Source organism: Paramormyrops kingsleyae, chromosome 16 (genome assembly GCF_048594095.1).
Source record: "Paramormyrops kingsleyae isolate MSU_618 chromosome 16, PKINGS_0.4, whole genome shotgun sequence".
Lineage (NCBI taxonomy): Eukaryota > Metazoa > Chordata > Actinopteri > Osteoglossiformes > Mormyridae > Paramormyrops > Paramormyrops kingsleyae.
The window spans coordinates 30,013,337-30,037,329 of NC_132812.1; the positions used below are offsets into that span (position 1 = coordinate 30,013,337).

A 23,993-nucleotide genomic window follows, 5' to 3' on the forward strand; every position below is an offset into this window, starting at 1 on the left:
CTTTGTAAAAACAAAGTTTTGAGACGTGGGAATAGCGTTTAGTATAAAATCCCACTAAAAGTGCATGCAATTGTGTGAGACAACGCGTGTAATATGAAAAAAGCAATGGATCATTTGGGAGTCGCTAGCTTGGGCTGTTTTGCATATTTACTGCATCTTGTGATACAGGATGAGCTGGTATCGCAGTGAAGTGTAAGTGCAACACAGTTGCCAGTGGGACAAAAAATGTGGGGCATTTAAGCATTTGCCACCTGTGTATCCTCGCTTGGATGATATTGAAATTAAACTCCAAAATCCCTCAAAAACGCTTAAAAGAAGACGTACTACAAACGAGGTGGAACGGTATGTTTCTAGTAGCCTAATTAAAGTTTTTTGGCATACATATTACATATATTTTGTACCGCTGGGCAGATCGAGGCGGCTTGCTTGCCGGAAAGAATACCTTCCTTTATTACAGTCCTTAACAGGACTATAACATGCACCCAACGAGCGCCGAACTGAAAGTAGTACGAGAACACAGCGAGGTCAGATGCTGGACCGTCTGGTACACACACGGTACAAAGTACAAAGGCACGTGAGGATCGGACGGGGTTCAAATAAGACACGGTCAAACATATACGAGCCACAATCAGGAAATACAAGTATTAACTACAACAACGGGCTGTTTACAGTTGCCCACGATCATGCCGGGAATGCTAATCCCCGCTGGCGCTTCAATATTTACTATATTAAAATATTGAAATAAAGAGAGTATTGGAATCTGTATCAGTATCGGTAGTTGTGTATCAGAATTGGATCGGAACTGAAGAAATGTGGATCGGCCCATCCCTAATTTATGCCAACATTGCATGTTATGCACTTACAATTCTAACATTACTAGTTAGCTAGATTAAGATCAGGCTTTTTCATACCTTCATATTGTGTGGACAATACAAAAAAAAGTTTCGCTAAACATTTTTACTTTTTCATGGGGGGAAAAAACGCTTCGATAGCTTTGCAATGTTAATGATTATTCCTTTTCAAGAATGTTTCACCACGTATTCGTGGTCATTCCCCCGTGGTTTAGTTTGGCTTTACATATATTACAAATTACAAGCTTTTTGTCATCTTAACTCATAGTGAAGAGCTTCCATTTAAAGAACACGCGTGTATGGCTGTGTGTGCGTGCTCACGGCTATGAGGCTAATATGGCACACAACAACCATATAACAATTGTCTGATGTCTGTTAGGGGTGGACAATATTGGGAAGGTCACAAGTTTTTGCAGTGTTTTGGTGCTGAAAATGAACTATATAGCCAAATCAAAATGATCTATCAGCAGAGTGTGTTGCCATGAGGTGTCTCAGGACACACAAAGCAGGGCCTAAAATCGCTTGCTTTTGCTCCATGGAATACAAAATATCAGCATACAGCAGAAGACAAATGTTTTTTTGTGACTTGTTCTTGTTTGATATTCTTCTCCTGACTCGTTTTTGTTTAATTTCTCACAAACATGCCTCAGAGTGTATGAGTCAGTCCAACAGCAAGGATGAGAACAATTGTCTCGGAGAGCCCCTGCAGAGCACTTGCAAAAGCAGTGGTACATGTACTAGATCATTTTGAAAAGGAACCATCATTAAATTTGAAAAGCTGGCTAAGGTTCGTTTCCAGTGATCTGAGTGAAAATGTTTAGCGCAACTGGTTTGCCGTGGTCCTTCTGATGTAACAATAGCATGTACGTGAAATGCCTTGTCGGTAACATTGCAATCATGCATGTCTGGCTCATTGGTTTGCGATCTCACCATGCATCGCTGCTTTGTGTGTGTGTGGACATTTTCAGGCTGTGCGTGCATGTCTTTATGGTGGATCCTGCAGTTTCCTTTCACTATCCAAAAACATGCAACTTAAGTGAATTGGAGTGCCTAAACTGACTATGTGTGTGACTGAGTGTGCACCCTGCAATAGTTGATTTGGTTACTGCCTCGCACTGATTATTATATTGTATTATAATAGGCTCCGGACCCCCCGCGACCCAGTAGGATGAGCGGGTTGGACAATGGATGGATGGATATTATATTATATTTAAATGCTTACTTGATGAATCATCAGATTAATTTGTAGGTGACTCGATTTTTTTTTTATTTTATTTTTTATATATATATAATCGATAGTGACAGTCCTATACTACTTGCAAGAAATGCGACAGCTGGATTGAAGCCGTAAATAAGTTAACACTAAAACATTTTTACTCAGTCATAGAAAACAAAACTTAGCAAGTGTTGCAGTTTTAATGATTGTTCGTTTTCAAGATTATGTAGTATGTTTAAAAAAACTGTTAGGTTTGCTGTTGCTGCGTTTGCATGAGCAATGTTTGTGCTGTCTGAGCCAGTCATAATGCTTTCTGTCCTTGTCAGATCCACTCAGACACGGGCGCGTTTGTGAGAAATCTGACAAAAATGAGTAACAAGGAAAGAAGTAAACAAGAACTGGTCAACAAAAAACATTTGTCTTCCACTGTATGGAAATATTTTTGATTTATTTGTTGGCACTGCTTCATGGTGACAATTTACTGTAGGGATGGGCACCAAAACCCAGTATTAAACAGGCCCCAGGGCTAAATTACTGAAATCTGTAGTATAAATTAGCTCTGACGTTAACGGTTGTTTTCAGTTCTGGAGAAATTAAGAAAATAATTTTTCTGCTTGTTATTGCTACATAAAAGTTCTCTTGCACATTTTGTCTCTCCAGCTCAGTTTCTGATTGCATTTTTACTGTTCTTAATCCAGAAGAGAGAGATCTCTCTCAGCCTATGTGTGACATGGGGCCGCTCGCTCTCTCACGCGCAGCAATGTGCAGCGTACGTACAGAGACTGTGTTTTTAGTGACGATGGCATAGAGAACTAAACGTTCAAAAGTGTAATCACATTTCACTAGAGTAGATGCAGACGTTGTACTTGTGGCAAGAAGCATGAAGTCTTTCGCATGTAAGGGCGGTAACAAATGCGATCTGTCCACGTCTAGCGAAAGTCCATCCCATGCATAAGGAGAAATGCATGGTTTTCGGCTGCCTGGCTCGTAGTTTCTTTCATTGCCCCAGGCATGTTATGTATGCTAGCGGCCTGGAGCCCATACATGGAGGTAACTAAATATATGAATATGGATTAATAATTTCAAAGTAACCATTAGCCAGCTGATTGTTACGACTGTGTTCATAAATTCAATCTGAAATGGTCAGAGCATCGTCTATCGTTCAGAAATTCAGTTTCAGATCATGGACTTAGTGATTTAGTGCAAAAAATTATACTGCATTACATTCTATAATGACTTGTACAAAAAAGTTGTTGCAGGGTGCAACTCAAGAAATGTTTTTCTCATACATACTGTATATAAATTAAGTGGTGGTAATTTTCTTAATTTGTTTCTCTTTTTTTTTTTTTTTAAATACAAAGTGCCGATAAGAGCACTGTTAAAATACCGGATTGTTAAGCAGTTTCAGTAAGAGTAGTAATACCCTTAAAATCTTGCTGTTAGGGATGGGTATCATCGACACCACAAACGTATTTGATAGGGATGGACTGATCCACACTTTTTCAGTTCCGATACAAAACAAGATCTGATTCCGATACAAAACTGCTGATAGATGCATATTCTGATACAAGAGCTCTTTTTACTTGAATATATTTGTATGTATTTTTTCTCTACAATCAATTATTTAATTGATTGGTCAATTAATCTAAATCATTCATTTTCCACCAGAAAATCAACTTGACCGTTTAACAACAATCTGTATGCCATTGCAGAGCTTTAGATAACGTATGATGGCTTTTCCGCAATATATGCACATTATTTTCGTCCACAATTCGATATGTTTAGGCATGCTACTAATCTTATTAATGAGATGCGTAGTGTGATGCCCAAAAGTTAGTTATCTGTATAAATTTGGCGTATCCTCATGCTTAATAAATTCGGGTAGCGGAACACGCCACACGTGTCACAAGCGATAAGCACTGAAGTCATGATAAAGGGAGGGACAGATCAGCAGCCACATCTTTTAAAAGAGGAGATACTGTGTTTTCAACAATTTAAAAGATGTTGGTGGTGTGGTGATACTCTTTTTTTTTTTTTTTTTTTTTTTTGTAAATATGATTTTCATTTTTATTTCAATTCACAAATTATTTTCTTTTAGTGTCTGTTTTCATTTCAGTTTTAGTTCAGTTTTGTATCGGAATCAGATCGGAACTGGAAAAATGTGGATCAGTCCATCCCTATCAAATACGTTAGTGGTGTCAATGATACCCATCCCTAACATTTCATTTCAGTTTTAGTTTACGATAACACTGGTCCTAACAAGTCCACGGTTCACAAACTTACACACCAGCACCCCATCAGCCATGTAGAATTAGCCCAGATTTTAGCGTAAACATTTTCACAAATACTAAATGAAGATTCTAATGTAGCAGGCAGACAACTTTATGGCTTTAATAATGAGTATTTAGCAGCTACAAGGACAAAAGATATTAAAAAGCTCTCTGTTCTAATGTTAATTTAATGAACATGAATTGACTGCACTGAGGGTGGTTCCGTCTACTCTAGCGGTCCGGCCATCATCCAGAACAGCGCCTGTGCAGTTCCTCTTCAGGTGCTCATGCACAGCGCTAATGCCGCTGTGGTTTGCCATCACACTGCACAGTGTAAAACCACCTTTTTGTTTTGTGATAATTTTGAAGTACTCCCATAATTACGCAGTGATATTTAAAGGAAAACATTTGTTATAATGAACTGAAGCATGTTAGAAATCATAAAGGTAATTTTATTAAAATAATTTTTAAAAATGCATTCGATTTTAAAATATTGATGTCGACATTTTCAGTGTCGGCATCAACTACATCGACTAATCGTGGGAGTCCTAATATATTTATACTGTGTTAATATTTTTTAACAAAGCGAATGAAAAAATGTATGCCAAAAAAACCTTTCATTAGGCTACTAGAAACATGCTTAATGCACTGTTCCACCTCATTTGGACATCATGTTTGAGTTTCTGATGCAATTGCTGTTAACTTTGAATATCTTAAAAGCCCACATATGCAAATGCTGAATGTTTAAAATGCCCCACAATTTTTCTCCCACTGACAACTGTCTGACTTACACTTCACTGCGATAACAGGCCACCATGTACTGCAAGCTGTAGCAAGTGCGCAAAACAGCTCGAGCTAGCGACTCCTAAATCATCCATCGCTTTTTTCCATATTACTTGCAGTGTCTCGCACAATTGTGTGTGCTTTGTTTAGTGGGATTTTCCACTAAATGGGAGGACAGTGGTGGCTTAATGGTTAGGGAAGCGCATTTTTAATTGAAAGATTGCAGGTTCGAATCCCCGACCAGCAAGGCACCACTGAGGTACCCTGAGCAAGGTACCGCCCCCAAGCACTGCTCCCCGGGCGCTGAATTAGCTGCCCCTGCTATGTCACGATGTCACATATGGGTTAAATGCAGAGGACACATTTCGTTGTGCTGTGGTGTGTCAACAATGACCACTGATCACCAAATTCTAAATGGTACTACCACCTCTCAACTTCTTTTACAAAGATTCCTAGTTGTGCTCCTAGTTGTTGGTAAAAGCGTAAAATACTTCCAGATCGTAACCCTTTACTGCGAAGGGTGGTATGCGCATGACGCTACAGCAGGGGGAAGTCACTGTGCTCACACCCACTGAGTGGTGAAAAACCCAGAGGCAGTATTAGTGTTCGGTTTGAATGTAGCTAAAATGATCTAAAATGCTAAAGAGCCATCGTGCGATTGATTGTACAAATCGATTTAACAAGAAATAGGATCTATCTTTTTACAAACTAAAACTAAATAAGTAAATATCGGACGTGGATAGGTCACTTATGGCCGATACCCGATCTGTGTAATAGGTCTGGATTAACACATCTCTAGTATTTGTCAAACTGTTGGTAGATTATTTATTTTGGCTAAATTTTCAACTTTTTTGTTTAATATTGCAATATTTATCACAAAAATTTCAAATCACAATGTTAATTTTTCCCAGTATTATGCAGCCCTAATAGCCGCTGTATTTCTGAGACTGCTGGGACATTAGTGATGAGCTACATCTTGTTCTGCTGTTGTCAGTAGATGTTTTGTTCCTGGGTTATTGTTCAAATGAGCTTGTTTGTGTATTTTAAGAGGGGGGAGGGAGGTAGCTTACAGCAAACACCCATGTTTGATTTGTGTTCTAGATTACAGTAACTGATTATGGTAAATACATATTAACTGCACGTCCATCAGCCAATTTAATAGTGAAAGCAATGACCTTGATGGTTTTTAATGTAATGTAATAGCCTCTACTTTTGGCAGACTAAAACTGATTTATTAATATAGTAATAAGGCTGTTACTTCATTTGTGTTGCATGAAGATCTACTCTGTTTTCCCATAATCATTGCATGATGAGGAGAATGAGCCATTCCTCAATTTTATTTGTTAATTTAATTGTGGAATTAACAGACCTTTGAAGTAGGTTAAGGAGAACCTCTGGCAGAATACAGACCTGTGTCTGCATCCTGCTGATTTCAGTAACAGATTATGAAAGGCTGTGAAAAGTGCTGTCCAGAGGCATGGTGCAAACTGCTTTTGATCACATTGCAACAGCACTTTGCAGTGTTGCCGCCTTATTTTTGTTTTAGCCCTGGCTCTTACGAACTCACGGTAATGACTGTACTGAGTCTTTGCAGTTTCTCTGCACGTTCTGTGAATGGTACAGAAAACCAGCTGCTGGCCCAACTTTATGGTTAGCCAGTGCGCTCTGCTCACCTTCTGTGAAAAGCTGTTGTGTGTGTGTGTGTATGTCTTGGCTGGCTTCTGTGTTTGAAATGCAACTCTGTTACTTTTCAGTCAATGCCATTTATTGGTGTCAGCACGTTTGAATAAATGGTGGCCATATGGCATAGATACTTCAGAGCACCCATCTGCAGCCTGAATTTTGCAAGCAAGACCATTAAACGAAATCGTAGCCTGTATGTCTCGCCATGGAAAAAACATCCTCTTTCCATAAACTAGCTGTATCTAGGGCTGGGTGATTATATAAGACAATAATATGCAATATTCTAATTGAAAAATATTGGGATTAACATATCCAACACCCACCCTCACACACGCCTGCGCCACAAAGGTTTCGCTTAAATTTTTTTTAGCCGAAAGATGTACATGAGAGCATGAAAAAATGATACGGATAATCCGTTAAACGGTTGGCGTTTAAAAATTGCCGACTGGTTGGGGGAGGTGGTGCTGCTGATTAGCGGTACTGATCATTGATTTTTAGTATCTGTGGAAAATAATCAATTGGCGAGTCGAATTTAATTATTTAACAACATGTCATGGATCTAAAACTGTCTAAAGCACCGGTTCACAGACTTACGGTAAGCTCTAGTCACATACCACCATTATATCCGACATTTACGTACACTATGCCAATTAGTCGCTGTCAGATATCAACACTGGGTTACTATGTCTGAGAAGACTTCAGTTCTGTTTCTCTACAGTCATGCATCGCTCAGTGACTGGGATATGTTCTGAGAAATGAGTCGTTAAAGGATGTTTCATTGTACGAACACCGTAGTGTAACTAGCGCAAACCTAGATGGTATAGCTATATCAATAGAGTACACTCTAAAATAACGGTAAAAAGTACAGTAAAGAAAATGCATAAAAGTGTCTGTTATCATTGTCAAGTATTATGTAGGGTTGTTTACACCAGCATCACCACAAACATATGCTACGATGTTACTAGCAGTTGGAATTTTCCCAAGTCCTTTATAATCGTATGGATTGGAGTACGTTACTATATGCGGTCCATTGTTTAACCAAAAGGTCTTTATGCGGCACATGGCCCGACCTTTTTAATGTTAATTTTATTATTTTATTTTCATGTTTATCTAGCGTATGTTAAAAAACAAGTAAAAGATTACTTTGCATGCGCTCTCTGAGCCTGTCATTTCCATCCTTCCTGTTGGACTCGGTCATAAACAAGTCATAAACAGGTCATGTTTGTGAGAAATTTAACAAAAATGAGTGAGGAGGAGAAAAATGCAAAATGCTCGCTGAAGGACATTCACCTTCCGCTGTGGGGAAATATTTTTGATTCCACAAAGAATATTGTGCAAAAGCAAGTGATTTGTTGTTGCGGCAACCCCACCAATTACTTTGACAGAATGTATTGTAGATAAATTCATGGCTTATTATGGGCATATTCTCACATGCTTTTTTTTTTTCTTCAAATAAATATTGCAAAAATGTTCAAAAATTCAGATCAAGATATTTGAAATGTTTCCACTATTGTGCAGCCCTAGGACTTAACAGACCATGTTTTCAGGCTGATGACACGCGTCAGGAATTGAAGTGTTTAACCCCTTCAGCTTGACGCACTGTTTGAATGTTAAGCCCTATTTTTGTTATTACTTCACATTTGCCCCCTGGCTGGAGTTACATTAAATAGGGAATCTACTGCTTGTATTAAATTAATTTTGCAGGATACGTTTGATGATTATCTCTCCTCCTTTTGCAGTCTTCCTTGGTTATTAACTCGGAGGGGTATCAGCCTTTTCTTTCTTTCTGCTTTAAACAGGCCTTTGTGCCATTTGTTGATGTAAATATCATCTGCCAGCAACTCAGAAAATGGCTTACATCACAACCCTTGTTCTTTCTCAATTTGCAGCACAGCTTAATCTGACTGGGGGGGTGGTGATGTAAAAAAACTGGCTTTTGCACAGATCTGTTGCATTTCCCACAGGCACATTTGTTCTGAAGAGCTGCTTTTCCTCCTTAATAGGAACCTGGGCAAGAACGGCCTGTCAAACTGCAGCATCTTATTAGACAAATGCCCGCCACCACGGCTGCCGCCTCAGCCATTCCCCTCTCTGCCAAAGGACAAACTCAACCCCCCCACGCCTAGTATTTATGTGAGTATAACACTTTTTAATTGTGTCTTTTGTATTACTGAGAAGTTCAGCTTTTTTTTTCTCTTCTCCAACCTTCAATTAACAAAAGTGCAGTGGCATTAGGATATGAAAATGGTTGAGTTGTACGCTTGTTTGCTGGTGTTTTCCGTCGCTTTCACTCGATCAGGTTTTAACTCGACTTTGTAAAACGCCCACAGCTGGAGAACAAGCGTGACGCCTTCTTCCCACCTTTACATCAGTTCTGCACAAACCCATCGAACCCAGTCACGGTGATCCGTGGCCTTGCGGGGGCCCTCAAGCTGGGTGAGCCTTTCAGTTGTTGTTCTGAGGTACCCTTGAGCTGGGGGACTCTTCCATAATGCTTTCAGAGTCTGTGTGCTGAAGGAGTCCTCTGAAATGCTCAGTGCCATTTCCACTCTTTGACTGAAGTCTGCTGTGTGTATTAAATTATCACGCATGACAACAGCGCCCCCTGTAAGTGCCGAGAGTCATCGCACTTGTAGTCAGACCAGTATGTTCAATATCCTACCCTTCTTCCCATTCTGCTCATTACTTACTACTATCTGGCTCGTTTGTTTGAACTGGAAAAATCCCAAATTGCTTTCTTGCTTTTTTGTAATATATTTGTTTGCTCGTGTTTGCCATTAATTCTCAAGTGATCATGCTAAGGCAATCTTCTTTTAAATCCTTATTTATGATTCTGGCTGTTCCACGACCCGTGGTTTCATTTTGATCAAAGACCAACAAGGCTTTCAAAAGTGCAATGCAATATGTAATTTTATTCTGTTAAATATTAGCCACACTAACCTAATAATTACTATGTAGTAGTAATAGCTTTAAAAGCAATTTATTGATGATAAATGTAACATTAATTTTTAAATTAAATTTAAAAATTTAAATTTGTTCCTTAAATGATATTTGGGAGAATTTCCTGCTGCATGTTCTTTTGTAATTTAATTCTGACTGAAATGTGGACATGCTATGTTATTGCCTGGTTTGCATGGATTGTGTTTTTATATGTAAGTGAATATTTACATTTGTGCAGCATGTATTTTGTTAAATTTGTACTGAGACTGTCGTTTGTATTACCATCATTTTAGGTTGAAATGCAGCTATCGGGTGTTTTTGTAGCTTCTTTGTATACCTTTTCTGGAAGCTCACGTTTCCATTCTGTTCTTGCCAGATCTGGGCCTGTTCTCTACCAAGACTTTGGTGGAGGCCAACCCAGAGCACATGGTGGAGGTGCGTACACAGCTGTTCCAGCCCACTGACGAGAACTGGGACGTGACCGGAAGCAGGAAGATGTGGCGCTGCGAGAGCAGTCGCTCACATACCACCATCGCCAAATATGCTCAGTACCAGGCTTCGTCCTTCCAGGAATCCTTGCGGGTCAGTCCCTGTGGATGCACACTACTTAGTGGGGAAACCAGTGTTAAGTCTTGGGACATTGGTTTATATTGCTCTAAATGTTTGTGGTGATATGTATCGAGGCACTCACAGGTTATTTTCTAGTTGTCAACTGAAGGGTATGACCACTGAGTTAAAATAATGGAATTACCTTGAAAGTTGCTGTGTCCTTGGCTGTTCTATAGTCTTATTCTGTCCATTAGATCTGTCCTTAGGACTCTCTGTCCTTCACACCCCAGAACATTTTAGTTTCTGGCTTTCATGAATTGAAAGCATTTGTCTAGAATTTTTTAATTACTTCAGCTGAATATGTTACTTTGTGATGGAAAGATGTCTGAATATTTTTGAAGGAGGAAAATGAAAAGAAAGGACAGAGAGACCATTCGGACTCCGAATCGATGTCCTCTGAGAGGTAAGGGGCACCTTGGAGAAATTCAGTAAGTACTCATCTGTGAAGTCCTCCTTGCCTCTGTCTCATTTCTGCTCTCTTGACTTTGCTCCCAGTGCGAGCCGGAGAAGAAAAGGGCCTTTTAAACTCATCAAGTTCGGGACGAACATAGATCTGTCCGATGACAAAAAGTGAGTGTCTCCTTCCCAAAGGGACTAAAGTGCTTGAGTTTTTGTGGAACTTTTTATGTGTCCCTCGTGCATTATCTTTACCTTCGAAGGACTCGGTGTCTTGTGGGGAAACCGAACTTCTTGGGAGCCCTTCAGCACTTTGAGATGGGCTTCCTTGTCACTTGTCCCTCAGGTGGAAGCTGCAGTTGCACGAGCTGAGCAAGCTCCCAGCGTTCGCACGTGTTGTATCTGCGGGGAACCTCCTGAGCCACGTGGGCCACACAATCCTGGGAATGAACACCGTCCAGCTGTACATGAAGGTTCCTGGGAGCCGGACCCCAGGTGCTGTACAAACCAGACTTAAAAAAATCCCCTTGCTGAGTCACATGTGAAATAACGTCTGTTAATAGCTATCTAGTACATCATCTGGCCGGCTGTTTAATATTTACGATGTAGTAAAGATCACTCCAGTATGTTTTTAGTAGGTATTTCTGCAAATGTAAATTGTGGTTTTGTTTTGGAATATTTGTGCGTTTGTAATCAGAGACTAAGGGAAATTAATTCCATCCTAATGACGTTGTCTGAATTCTTAGGTCACCAAGAAAACAACAACTTCTGTTCCGTTAACATCAACATTGGACCAGGAGATTGCGAATGGTTCGCCGTACCAGAGCCTTACTGGGGTGTCATGAATGATTTCTGTGAAAAGTACGAAAACAACTTAAGACAATAACAATAGGATTTTTGATGGCCAGTATGGTACTCGACTTAAATGTCTGATTAAAATATCATGACTTCCATGTCATTGAGTTCTGCCAATCAGCAGCCATCCTCCTCGATGCGTTTATTAGATCATCCATTGTAATATATTGTATTTAGTCATGCCATTTTTCAGTATAATCTGTAATCAGTCATTCACATTGCCCCTTTAATACACATCTTGCCATACTATGAATTATTTTCCTGGATTTGGCCTTCGTAACGATTTTCTTGACTGTTTGCGTCTTCTCCTTCTGCAGGAATAACATAAATTTTCTCATGGGCTCCTGGTGGCCCAACTTGGAAGACCTTTATGAAGCCAATGTCCCAGTGTATCGTTTCATCCAGCGTCCGGGGGACATGGTGTGGACCAACATGGGCACAGTGCACTGGGTGCAGGCGATCGGCTGGTGTAATAATATCGCCTGGAATGTCGGCCCACTCACAGGTGTGTGTACGTGTGTTGCTGCTTAATCTGAGCCTTTACCTGGAGTGTGAACCGCACTTGCATCTTAACTTGTCTCCCACCGCCTTCCTCCAGCATTCCAGTATAAACTTGCAGTTGAGAGATACGAGTGGAATAAGCTGCAAAGTGTAAAATCCATCGTTCCCATGATTCACCTGTCCTGGAATATGGCCCGGAACATCAAAGTCTCTGACCCTAAGCTCTTTGAGATGATAAAGTGAGTCAAATGTAGATTCATTCATTACTTGATCTTAAATGGTTCATTCTCTCAGGTCATGAAGGTAAAATCCAGCATTTCATCACGCCTTAAGCAACACCTGTAAATGAATTAGTCTGCTATCTTGTGTACTTTTGTCTCGTGTTTATGTATTAAACTAGCTTTAAGTTTTGTTCCCTTTAATATTTTTTTGCTGGAACTACTGGGAAAAGACACTGTATGTGTAAGATATAATGTAAATTGGACCCAAGGGAAGAATGATCTGAGTGAGGTCTCCTTAACGAATCCTTGTTCCATCACTGTTTAATTACACTGTAACATTTTAATTAGCCTAGCAGTTGTCTCTCTAGCCATCTGAGGCTGTGGCAGTCGGTCTTGCTTATGCGATGCACCTGCATTTCTCTGCAGATACTGCTTGTTGAGGACCCTAAAGCAATGCCAGATGTTAAAGGAGGCCCTGTTGGCGGCAGGAAAGGAGATGGTGTGGCATGGAAGGACTAGAGATGAGCCAGCACACTACTGTAGCATCTGTGAGGTCAGTGACGTTTGTCCAGGCAGGGCGAGGCCCGGACTGTTCCCTTCACCTGACCGCACAGCATCTAAATGCTCTACCCTTCCTTCGTCTTCCAGGTGGAGGTCTTCAACCTGCTCTTTGTCACAACCGAAAGTAACTCCCGCAAGACCTACGTGGTGCATTGTCAGGATTGTGCTCGGAAGGGCAGTGCTAACCTTGAGAACTTTGTGGTGCTAGAACAGTACAAAATGGAGGATCTGATGAAAGTCTACGACCAGTTCACATTAGTAAGTAAACATTTTTCATGTCCGTCTTTTTGATGCGTGATATGTTGAAGTCTAATTTTATACTAATTTTGTCATGTCACCCGCTTTCTTTGCAGGCCCCTCCTTCGCCTTCATCTTCATCTTGACGTTTAGCGTTATTGTTCTGTGGACAGTCGACAGGAAGTAAATGAACTGTTTCTGATATTCAGGAAGTGACCCAGTTGTGTCTGGTTTCTGTAGCTATCCCACAAGGCTGCTGGCTGAAAGCGGAGTGTCTATGCAACCTGCCATGTGCGGAGTGTCGACCTACAGGCTGCGAGTGACCGCTGCTCCTTCTGCAGGACTGTTTACAGCTGCCTCAGCTGTACTTACGTAGAAAAAGAAACAAAAGGAAAAAAAAAGTTTTGTATATATAATGTCACAACTGGCAACATCACAAAGACTACTGACTTGACAACCTTTTTTTTTTTTCTTTCTTTCTTTCTTTGTTTTTTTTAATGCGCTGGTATGATCTAGAATCTCTTGCATTTCCCCCTTTAAGTGAGTACTAGCTTAGCTGGTCTTTTCGTAGGTAGAAATTTTAAGTCTGTTCTGGCAACAAAATTCAAAAAGAAAAAAAAAGTAATGTGAAAAGTTAGGTGATATACTTTTTTTTTCTTCTTCTTTTTTTTTTTTACAGCTTTTGGTTTCCTTGTATCGTTATTTTTAATTATTTCCCCCGAGTTTCCTTGAAGAAATAATAGCCAAGTCACAAAGAAAAATGGGTTGCACATAGACTAAGGAATAAACTTTAATTTGTGATTTTTGTTTCTAATCTTGATGTAAATTTACACTATTTATAAATACATATTTATTGCTTGAAAATATTTGTGGATGGAATGCTGTTATTTTTTTCCAGAGTACCTGCCATTAAATTTTAAGGAGTTTTGTCATTTTAAACACTACTCCTATTACGTTTTCTATATCTAAATAAAACTGCTTAGCAAGCATTGTACAGAAACCTACATTAAAATTGTTTTATTGTTTGAAGAATGTTTTATGAGTTATTAAACCAAAATGGGTAATCTTTGTTGAGACTGACTTCCTTTATAGCTTGATGGGAGGAGTCTTGAGAAGATTGTGTCCTGGTGCAAATTGAATCTGGTAGGTCTGAATGGCGATGAAGAAGAAATTAAGTTTCTGGCCACCTGCTCTAGGCAGCAGATTTTGGCTGGGCATCAACACTTAACTTGCTCATTCATGGGAGAAAAAACTCTTACAGCTTTATATATTTTCTGGGGGTTTTTCATACAACCAATATGGCCCAATCAGAACTGAAGTAAAAGGAGAAAAATTCTGATTGACTGAACACTTTTGGGAGGGGCACAAGGAACATCCACGTACAAGCCCCCCCCCTGCTTGGCAGAGAGAACCCTGCAGTGGAATAGACTTTTCCTGTACATAATACATTAAGTGCTGCCGTTTTAAAACACAGATGATTGCTTTCACAATCACTCAACTGCAGCTTTGAACTTTAGGACTGACATTTTCACTGTTGATTCCAGAAAATTACCTAGACGGGAAATTAACAAACCTACCTGTTCAAAGCGCAAGTGTGGCTCTTATTTTGCCTTTGCAATTGTTTTGGCCGTTTTCCAGGATGAAGTGTTTGCAGTTTCTTTGGTCAGTGATGTTGGGCTGAGTCATAGTTTGAAAGTTCCTGATGCAGCGGTGTTGGCTGGCTGTGTTTTCATGTTTATATTAGTCAAAACTTCCCTTCTACAAGTGGTGCCCCCACAGTTTGTTGTCTCAATGATTTGCTCGATTCTTTACTAATATGAAGATGCCTTTGCTGGTAAGAACAAAACTCTAACTTTTTATGAAACCTGCTTAAGCATCTCCAGGATTGAACTGTGCATCAACCTGGTGTCGCTCTTGCCCATGAACACATAATGGTGCTATGATCCCTGCCAGCCATGGGTTTTGAACCCATGACCTCCAGACACAGGGACAAATCCTTTGCCCCGCTGAGCTATCGATTAACTGCGGAAGCATTTGTTACTTTGTAGATTTTTCTCTAAATTGTGTCAGATAAATGGAAATTGCCTGGTGTTAAAAATATGGATGTGACTCCATTTATTATAGTGTATTGTGGTGAGGCCATTCTAAACTTGATTAGAATTTTTTTTTTTAATGGAATGTGTATTACGGGACCAGGCGGCGTAGCTTTTGGATCCTTATTGTTGCTTGATCAGTAATTTCCCAGATACCTTTTTACAATGATGATGCTCATGTGGATACTGTGTGGCCTGAGGTCAGGGGGTAAGTGGCCCTGAACCTGACTTAGAACTTAACGCTTGTGCTGTGGATGATGATTGATCACTAAATATGCTATTTATATTGTTACTTTTTAGAATTTGCAACAGCTGGGTTATGCAAAAAATGAGTAGTCTTTATTTGCTGCTTTATAATGGAATTAAAATATAATTACTATATCCACTACTTATTAATGGAGTTAAAATATATTGCCATAAATTGTCTCCCTGCCGGTACAGGTGGTGATGCCCATACTTTGGTACACTCTACCAAGACCGGTAAATGGCAAAATGATGACGATATTGTATGGACAGACAGCACTTCTTAAAAATTAAATTGTACACCAAAAAAAATTTATCCATCCAAAATGGAATTCTGAAGAATGTCAAGTGGTGTGACTCACTTATTACAAAATGATGGTCCACTAAGTTCAGACATGTTTACACCTGAAAATGTCAAACATTTCAAAGTAAATCCTTAAACCTGTTCTATGTTATTTTGTCCTACTGAGCATTCATTAATTTTGATAAAGCATCCTCTGCTTTATACACGGCACTTAACAAGGGTTCAAGCAGCAGAATAAGTTAATATCACCAACAACAAAAATGTTCATTTTCAAGTGATAATAGATATTAAAACAGTTAATGTACTGTATAAAAAACCAGAGTGGAAAAAGTAAACTCAGGCAAGGTTTTGTGTGTTCTAAACTAAAGAAAATATGTATTTTTATATATTTGCAAAAACATAAGGAATACCAAAGCAGGCCAACAAGTCTAGATTTCAGTTACTTATCTGGAGTTGTTGGGGTGGATGATATCCCAAGCCACTCAGGGCATAAGCAGATATGTCAGCTTAACTGCAATGAAAATGGTCAGATGGGTGATTTAAAAAAACAAAAAAAAAACCTGGAAAATTTGTCAAGTGATAATAGAGAACAATTTGAACCACTAACCCTATATAGAGATGAAAGGGAGGCCAGCCATCACCCCACCCCACCCATAACAAAACCTGCTTTCTAACAAATTGTATCCTTCTGATAAAATTCTGCTAGTAAATAGAAGGAGGAATCCCATACACACAGAGCTCAGGCACTTTAGTAATGCATATATTTTTCGTTCCCCTTGTGAAAAAATAGTGTACAAAAGTTTTTTCTTAAAAAATACACTTAGCACAAAAAATATACTTTCAGCAAAGTCTATTAAGAGTGTTACATCCCTAAAAAATGTACTAAAGTGTATTTGATCACAGACATACTTTTATTCGTGTGCTTCAGTGTACTTAATTATGTTTAAATGCAAAATATATTTACACAGAAGTATAAGTACACAGATGTATAATGTCAGTGTATTAAAAAAAATGTTTGTAAAGAGAATGCATTTTTATTACACTTCTAGTGGTCAAAGCACACTGTTAATACACTATTTTTTCACAAGGGTCAAATGACATTGTCTCGTAGATGGAGGGGATTTTGAGTTATAAATTGTTTTTTTTTGCAGTTAGAATTAGTTCTTACCTGTCCTCATTCCCTTTTCACAAAAGTGGTCAGTGTGCTTCCACAGTACTCTGGAAATTCAATTAAAGGTGTAAATACATAGATTCCGAACCGAGGTTTTGCCCGTTTCATCCCAGGATTAATATCGCAGTTTCAATGAGGTAATTAACTACTTCGGAGGAAATATCTAAAACTGAAAAACTGTAGTTCATTTTAGACAAAGGTAAGCAACTAAATGTGAGATAACTGAGATTAATTTTCATGGCTTCGTTCGGACTGAGGCAAGGCTGCTGAATGCTACAGGTGACACAAGCCCCTAGAGCGCCATCTTCTGAGGAGGTGCCGACAGTCCTAGGCAAAGTGAAACTGGACAGTGAAGTTTGCCTACGAAACTAGAGGTAATGAATAATTTTACACTGGAAAACAGATTTCGGTGTGTAGATTTTATAAGTGAAACTCAGGCTCATTTTAAATGAGTATTAACACTTAACTTGAGGGGGACGCAAATAATATATAGTATTATGCTATTACTTATGCATAATACTATATTATTAACTGATCTCATGTTTTTTCATCATTAATGAATTATCACTTTTATCTCAAGAGAGTGCTATATTTGTTACTATATCTGTTAATTTTGTAAACCTTCATGAACTTCTGAAGGAACAAGTCATGCATAGCACAAGCGAAACACGGATGGTGCCACGCCCCCCTCCTTAAGCTTTTGTGAAATCCCTATTGTTACCAGCTGTTTCTTGTTACTTCCATTAAGTCCTGTGTATTTAAGTCCACGTCAGCGTATGTATCCCCAGTTCCGTCACTGACGTCTCCATGTTCTGCCAGATAAGCCCCTTGTTCCTGGATCGCCGACCCTGATTCCCTGCTCACCCGACGGTCTGACAGAATGACCGGACTCCCGAACGAGACGCCTTATCTCAGCAAGGCGGAATACCTGGACCTCACAAAGGAGGTTAAGGGGGGCGTGGCACACGGAAGGAGCGGACGATCGGGGCAGGACAGATGGCGTGTTTCTTCATTATTAATGAATCATGACGCATCTTTCACTTTAAGTAGCTGAGTAACTCAGTTACTACTAAATATTTGTGTCCCCTCAAGTAAAATGTTACCTGAGAGTATATCACGGAAATGTAGAAGCGGTCAATTTTAGGCAGAGAGACACCCACAACTGGGGGATCAGCATCATTGGGCGCCATCCCAGCTATAAGTCTGGTTGAAATTTTAGATGTCACCGGCAGATGGCAGCAGACTTCACTTCAGCGACCTAGACATTCATGGCAGTTTTTCTCCTTGTAAACTTGTCGTGACTAAGCTCGTGTTTATTTTATATCATTAAAGGAGTTTTGATTTCTGTGAGTCATGTCTTACTTCCTTTCATTTAAGATATTTACTCTGAAAGGGATACATGACTAATTTCTCTGTCTTCTATATATACTTCATATGCTATATACAGTCCTCCATGGGTAGTCTTACTAAAATGCCTTTATTGAAATGTTTTATACCACGGAACTGTCGAATTCTCGAATCTGAAAGGTGTTGATTAATTTTCTATAGCCGCCGACGTAGTGCCGGCCCGGCGAACCGCGGCAGTAAATCAATGCGCGACTATAATGTTTAATTGTAACTATAACGTCACTTAACGGAAACTGTAAAAGCAAAGTAATTGCTACAAATCACAAAACAACAGTGCTTTAGGCTGAGGACCAGGAGCCGTGGTCAGTCATTAAATTAAATAGGCCTACCAAAATGTACTGGTGTTATGCGCTTGTAGTTTTACTCATAACGCAGCTATATATTACACATTTGGCTTACAGGTTTGTACATAGACCTGCCTTTGCAGCCTGAAATTGCAATACGAACCACTGGCTTATGGTCTTAGGAAGTTTAACAGTAGTAGGCTTGGGCAATATCTAATTCTTCTTACATTATACCATGCATGGTATTGTTTTAAAAAGCAATACCCTAAGAGAATTTTGCCTTAAAGAATTACAGGGTGCACCTAGAAATACGAAATGCTGTATGTTGTATTGCCGTTATACCGGCCAAGCCTAAATAGTAGTTCTACTAAGTGTGTTTTCATTTCGTAAACGTGTGAATAATGTCTTCAAGTACAAACGTGTAAGCCAAATGTGTGCTAACCGTGCTATAAGCAGGTTACTGTACTCCAAGAATCCATGATACGTTTTTAACCCTTATACTGCCACTTTAATTGACAGTATCGTTACAGTCGTTGTTAGCCCTGCAATATGTGCATATAGACGCCGGCCATGTCATCACGGCACGGCACCGGCTGGGTTTGCGGGCTCCCTGTCGATGCTCTTCGGGGGCCCGTACGGCGCTTTGATGCATGCCGGGGCAGCTGCCCTTCCGCGCCCCACGCAGACACCCTTTCCCTTTGGTACGCGGGGCTGCCGCTTGTAAAGTACACAGGCGCGCGTGAGTCATGCCACATTCATCACGGAGCGCTGGCTGTGTGACTCAACGGCGTTAGAGCGCACGGCCGCTGTTCTGACGGGTTGAGCTACTTTGTCAAGTTGGGCTACCGTAGTGTTAATCGATAGCCCTAACCGTAACCCTAACCCCTAAAACCTAACCCTATTCGCAAAGCGGTGGAACTGCACATGCGCAGAAAGGCTCGATAGCAGCGATAGGTAGCACTGGTCGATCGAACACCGGTACCGGGTGTGGGGTCTCTCTCCCAAACGCATGTGCGAGCTAATATATATTTTTAAAATACCTTTATTAGTGTAGCTTCCCACGAAACTGCACTATTACCTAGATTTCGACCTAATAACGAGTAGGATAATCATATGAGACGCATGATAATTACCCCTTTAACAAAAGGGTTATTCTAAAAATTGATATGATAAATAATTGCCAATTAATTGTCGAAAATGAAATCCACTCGCTTTCATCTAACTACACATGCACTCTCAGCTTCTTAGTTTTTTAATATTTGCAGACAGCGTTAACTTTTTTCCACTCCGCCCCTTATTGGCGCTGACATTAATTATTAAATAATTTGGAGGTTCGAATAAAGATGTAGAATAGCAACACCCACGGAATCGGTAGCTCCATATGAGAAAAAAAACATCGATGGAGTCGGTATATTCTGGTGATGCGTTTGATTGTTGTGTGGATTAATTAGTTATCAGTCGATAAGCCACAGCAATGCTATACATACAACCCCCCGAATCAAACCTGTACAAACAACGAGGGGCTCTTTACGTGGGACTGTAGGTAAATGCAGCCAAAGTAACCTAAGTGAAAGATTAGTTCAATTTATTTTTAAGATATAAGTTATATAGGTTAAAAAGCAAAATTACTAGGGTTAGAGCATTAATTGTTATACATTTTGCATTTATTATTGTTTTAAAATAGTTTTCAAATAATAAAAACCGTGTTTTTATTTTTATTTTTTGGGAATCAACAGCGAACATTTAAGGGTCATTTTTATCGTGGAAAAATTACACAATAATAATATTAATAGCCTAACTTTTCTTCCGGTTAGTGGCCGCCTATATACCGTGAGTCAGAGGTAAGATCCTCTCCGCTTTCTTTTTTTTTGGGTTATACTTAGGGGGGGGGGGGGAATTATCTGCCCCCATGTCCGAGCAGCGCGGGTCTGCGGGAGCTTTTCCAGCAGTGTCCAGCTTCTGTGAATTGTCGGCAGATATACTTGCCTCATATTAAAAACAGCAAGGGTCACTCACAGCGTCCCATTTACGGCATTAAATCATGGGCATTAAATGTAGTGGAGCGTTTAGGTAATTCTAAAAAGGTTGGAGATGTTATTTGAAAGCGAGCATTTTTGTGAAATACAAATTCATGTTAATTGCAGTAACGTTCTGCTGCATACTAATACTTGCCTAAATCAAACCCAATCCCCGAACAAAACGCCTTTTAATTGTAATTTGTATTTAAAGTTAATAATCTTAAAAGTCGGAATGCAGGATTACATGTCGGTTAAATCACCATCCTATGGCAATAACTCAGATTAATACCACACCCCCTATGAGAAGTGAACATACAAAGTGGTGGAGTGTGGTGCCAGTGATCAGAAGGTTGTTGGTTCAAATGCCTTACTGAGCAGAGTGGTTATGTCATTCAACCCCTGAGCAAAGCCCTTAATCCCCAATTGCTTCAGGCACTGTCTGACCCGGCTTCCTCGATAGATGGATATTGCTTTATACCAGTGTTTCCCAATCCGGTCCTTGGGGACCCACAGACAGTCCATGTTTTCCCTCACACTAGGGAGCTGGGAGGGAGCAAAAATGTGGACTCTGGCAGTGAGCCTGGGGGGAGCAAAAACAAGGACCGATTGTGGGTCTCCGAGGACTGGATTGGGAAACACTGCTTTAGACAAAAGCACCTGCCAAATAAATGTAACCATGTAATGATGTAACAAATTCAACGTCATTCTACTTTGCTCTTTTCTTCAGTATGTTTTGTTTGAGACTTGATGCCGAAAGTGGAACTGTGGACATCATCATGTTATTCATCTTTACAGCTGTTCATCTCATTGCTCAAAATTTATAGTCCAGTGCCAGTCATGTAGACAGTCCTCAGTGGTCATTGACATGTTAGGATCAGTATCTTAACATTACAAATATAGGTAGAAACAATCTCCTTTATAACATGGACTTTCAATGAATGAAATGTTTGTCTTTTGATGGAACTGTATAGATTGGGCCTTTGTCGGGTGAAATACATACTTTTATGGATCACAAATATGGAGATGGTCTTAGTGCTAACCACTGAATTCATAACTGGGTACAATAAGATTTTCCACCTGAACTGGTGGACAGTGCTTATGGAAAATGTGATGCCAGTGTCTGGTGTGACACCCTGTGTGTGTGTGTGTGTGTGTGTGTGTGTGTGTGTGTGTGTGTGTACGCGATGTGCTCAGTGTGAAAGGACACTTCTGTCCTGTTTTGAAAGGAGTCACTTTGGCAACACAGGCAGTGTGAGCTCCCTGATGTCACCGGGACTGAACTGACGTGCGCCTTTTCAGCAAGCGAGGACACTGTCGTGTCGAGATCCCACTACTGTTGAGACGTGACTTCAGACTGGACAGAGGTGTTCGCCATGGATCTGGGTGGACTCTGCTTTTCTGCTGCTTGCGTACTCCAGATCTCCAGGCTCTTAGAGAAATGCTGCCTTCTATTGTGTCTGTCAAGAGGCGACACTATCCACAGTCAATAGCCAGAATTACAGAAAGCTTTTCAGGTACGTTAGCATGTGGTCACTGAATGAAGAAAAAAAAAAGACAGGTAAATATATTACAGATCGCCAACACAGCTGCAAACATCTGACCTATAATTAGAGCGAAACCGACCATTTCCAGATGTGGGGGGGGGGGGGGTCGTTTTGTCGAGGAAGCACTTGTCATATCCGGGAGGAAAAGTGACTCAGCGCTGTTGCATTTCTGCAGGTTGAGTCACCTCAGCTTTTGGCAGCGCAGCTGTGGAGCTGGAAAGATCAGCGTGCGGTCCTGTTTAGTGGAGCAGCATTTACGAGCCGGAAGCGGCAAGCCTGAGACATCACTCACGGCAGCGAGGCATGGAGCTCTGAGTCAGCTGAGCCCAGAAGAACACGAGTTTCCGTCCAGTTCACAGGCTCAGTGACAGAAGTAGGATGGTGGATTTTTAAATTGCGCAAATTATGAGCTGGGGGCATCAGAGATATAGCATCAAGGGACATACAATAATGGTGATGATTGATTGAACCCAGGAATCACTCTACCCTGAGCTATGCCCCCCCCTCCCTTTGTCCCGTCTTTCAGCTGGTTGTTCTCGAGGAGCGAAAGTAAAAAGGACGTCATGCCCACTTGGAAAAGGCACAACTGTCATTCCAGTCTAGCTTAACCATGTGCACTGTACCAGCTGTTAATGATGTCATCGCATGGCTGCAGCATCATGCATGTCAGTGTGTCCAGGTGACCATGCGGCTCTCACAGTCTGTTACTCAGCACGGTCACCCCTCATTAAGAAGCTCTCTCCCTGTGGGCCTCACGGGGGGCAACTCTGACTGAAGCTTTATTTGTGGTGGCGTGGTGGAGGATCTTCTGAGCGCAAACGAAAAAATATCAAGCAACTGAATACTGAACTGCAATTAAAAAAAAAAAATCACTAAAAGCACTGGAAGTTAACTTCTATAGATGTGTTTATTAATACGGTTTATTAATACCAATATAAGCCTATAATTTCTTTAATCACATGCTTCGTAATATAATTAGACTAATGAGGACTCAGCACAGCACTCCTGTCATGTGCTGTTTATTTGAATCATTCAGTTTGCCCATTAATTCCTCCTCCTCAGTCAGTGGTGGAGCCATCCTGTTTGTGTAGCAGTTCCCCATATGCTGGAACCTGGGACCGGCGCAGGAAGGCTCTCCGCCTGCTGTGACAGCTCTCGCTGTAGGTCAAAGGCTTCACAAAGTGCCAGTGGGTTCTCTTGTTAGTCTGGCAGTCATGTAATGTAATCTGTTGATTTGAACATACTCAGGTCCTCATGTAAAAAAAAAGGGGTAAACAGCAAAAGGTGGAAGTGTAGGAGGTGGTACTGTAGCTCCTAGACTTTTAAAGCCAAAATCTATGAAAACCTTTCTAGATTGTTGACTATGTAGTTAGGATACAGTCGTTTTCACGTGATGGGATTTTGTATGGGAGTAATTGGGTGTTGGTGGTCGAGTGGTCTAGTGGTTAGGATGCTTGCCTTTGGACCAGGAGATCATGGGTTTGAGTCCTGCCTCTGGCCCTGCTGTCATTGGGTCCCTGAGCAAGACCCTTAACCCCAACTTGCTCCAAGGTGACTGTCCCTGAATTTAGAGAAATGGAAGTCGCTCTGGATAAGAGTGTCTGCTAAATGCTGTAAATGTAAAAAAAATGTTCCAGTGGTGCAGCCATATATGCCCCCTTTGTTTACTGCAATGGATCATTCCCTGCTTCATCTCGATGGGAAGACCCTGGCCTTTGTTCCATCTCTGTAATGGTTATGTACACATTTACTGGTCCCGGCACTGTGACATGATTAACTGCATGCGCCTGTTCAGGGAAGGAGAGA

General features: G+C 40.5%; 1 protein-coding gene across 4 annotated transcripts in view; it reads left to right on the top strand.

The window, feature by feature from the left end:
* The window catches only part of LOC111856273 (lysine-specific demethylase 6A-like), a 64,051-nt gene extending 49,864 nt beyond the window's left edge, over positions 1-14,187 (top strand). For all 4 annotated transcript variants that reach the window (XM_023836077.2, XM_023836078.2, XM_072700921.1 and 1 more), the window contains 12 exons: positions 8,807-8,936; positions 9,134-9,239; positions 10,120-10,325; positions 10,694-10,755; positions 10,848-10,922; positions 11,095-11,243; positions 11,495-11,609; positions 11,921-12,108; positions 12,202-12,343; positions 12,752-12,878; positions 12,974-13,144; positions 13,240-14,187. In XM_023836077.2, coding sequence (XP_023691845.2) covers positions 8,807-8,936; positions 9,134-9,239; positions 10,120-10,325; positions 10,694-10,755; positions 10,848-10,922; positions 11,095-11,243; positions 11,495-11,609; positions 11,921-12,108; positions 12,202-12,343; positions 12,752-12,878; positions 12,974-13,144; positions 13,240-13,269 — 1,501 coding nt within the window. In that variant the 3' untranslated portion in view covers positions 13,270-14,187. The remainder of the gene's footprint in view (positions 1-8,806; positions 8,937-9,133; positions 9,240-10,119; positions 10,326-10,693; positions 10,756-10,847; positions 10,923-11,094; positions 11,244-11,494; positions 11,610-11,920; positions 12,109-12,201; positions 12,344-12,751; positions 12,879-12,973; positions 13,145-13,239) is intronic.
* Positions 14,188-23,993: the final 9,806 nt, after the last annotated feature.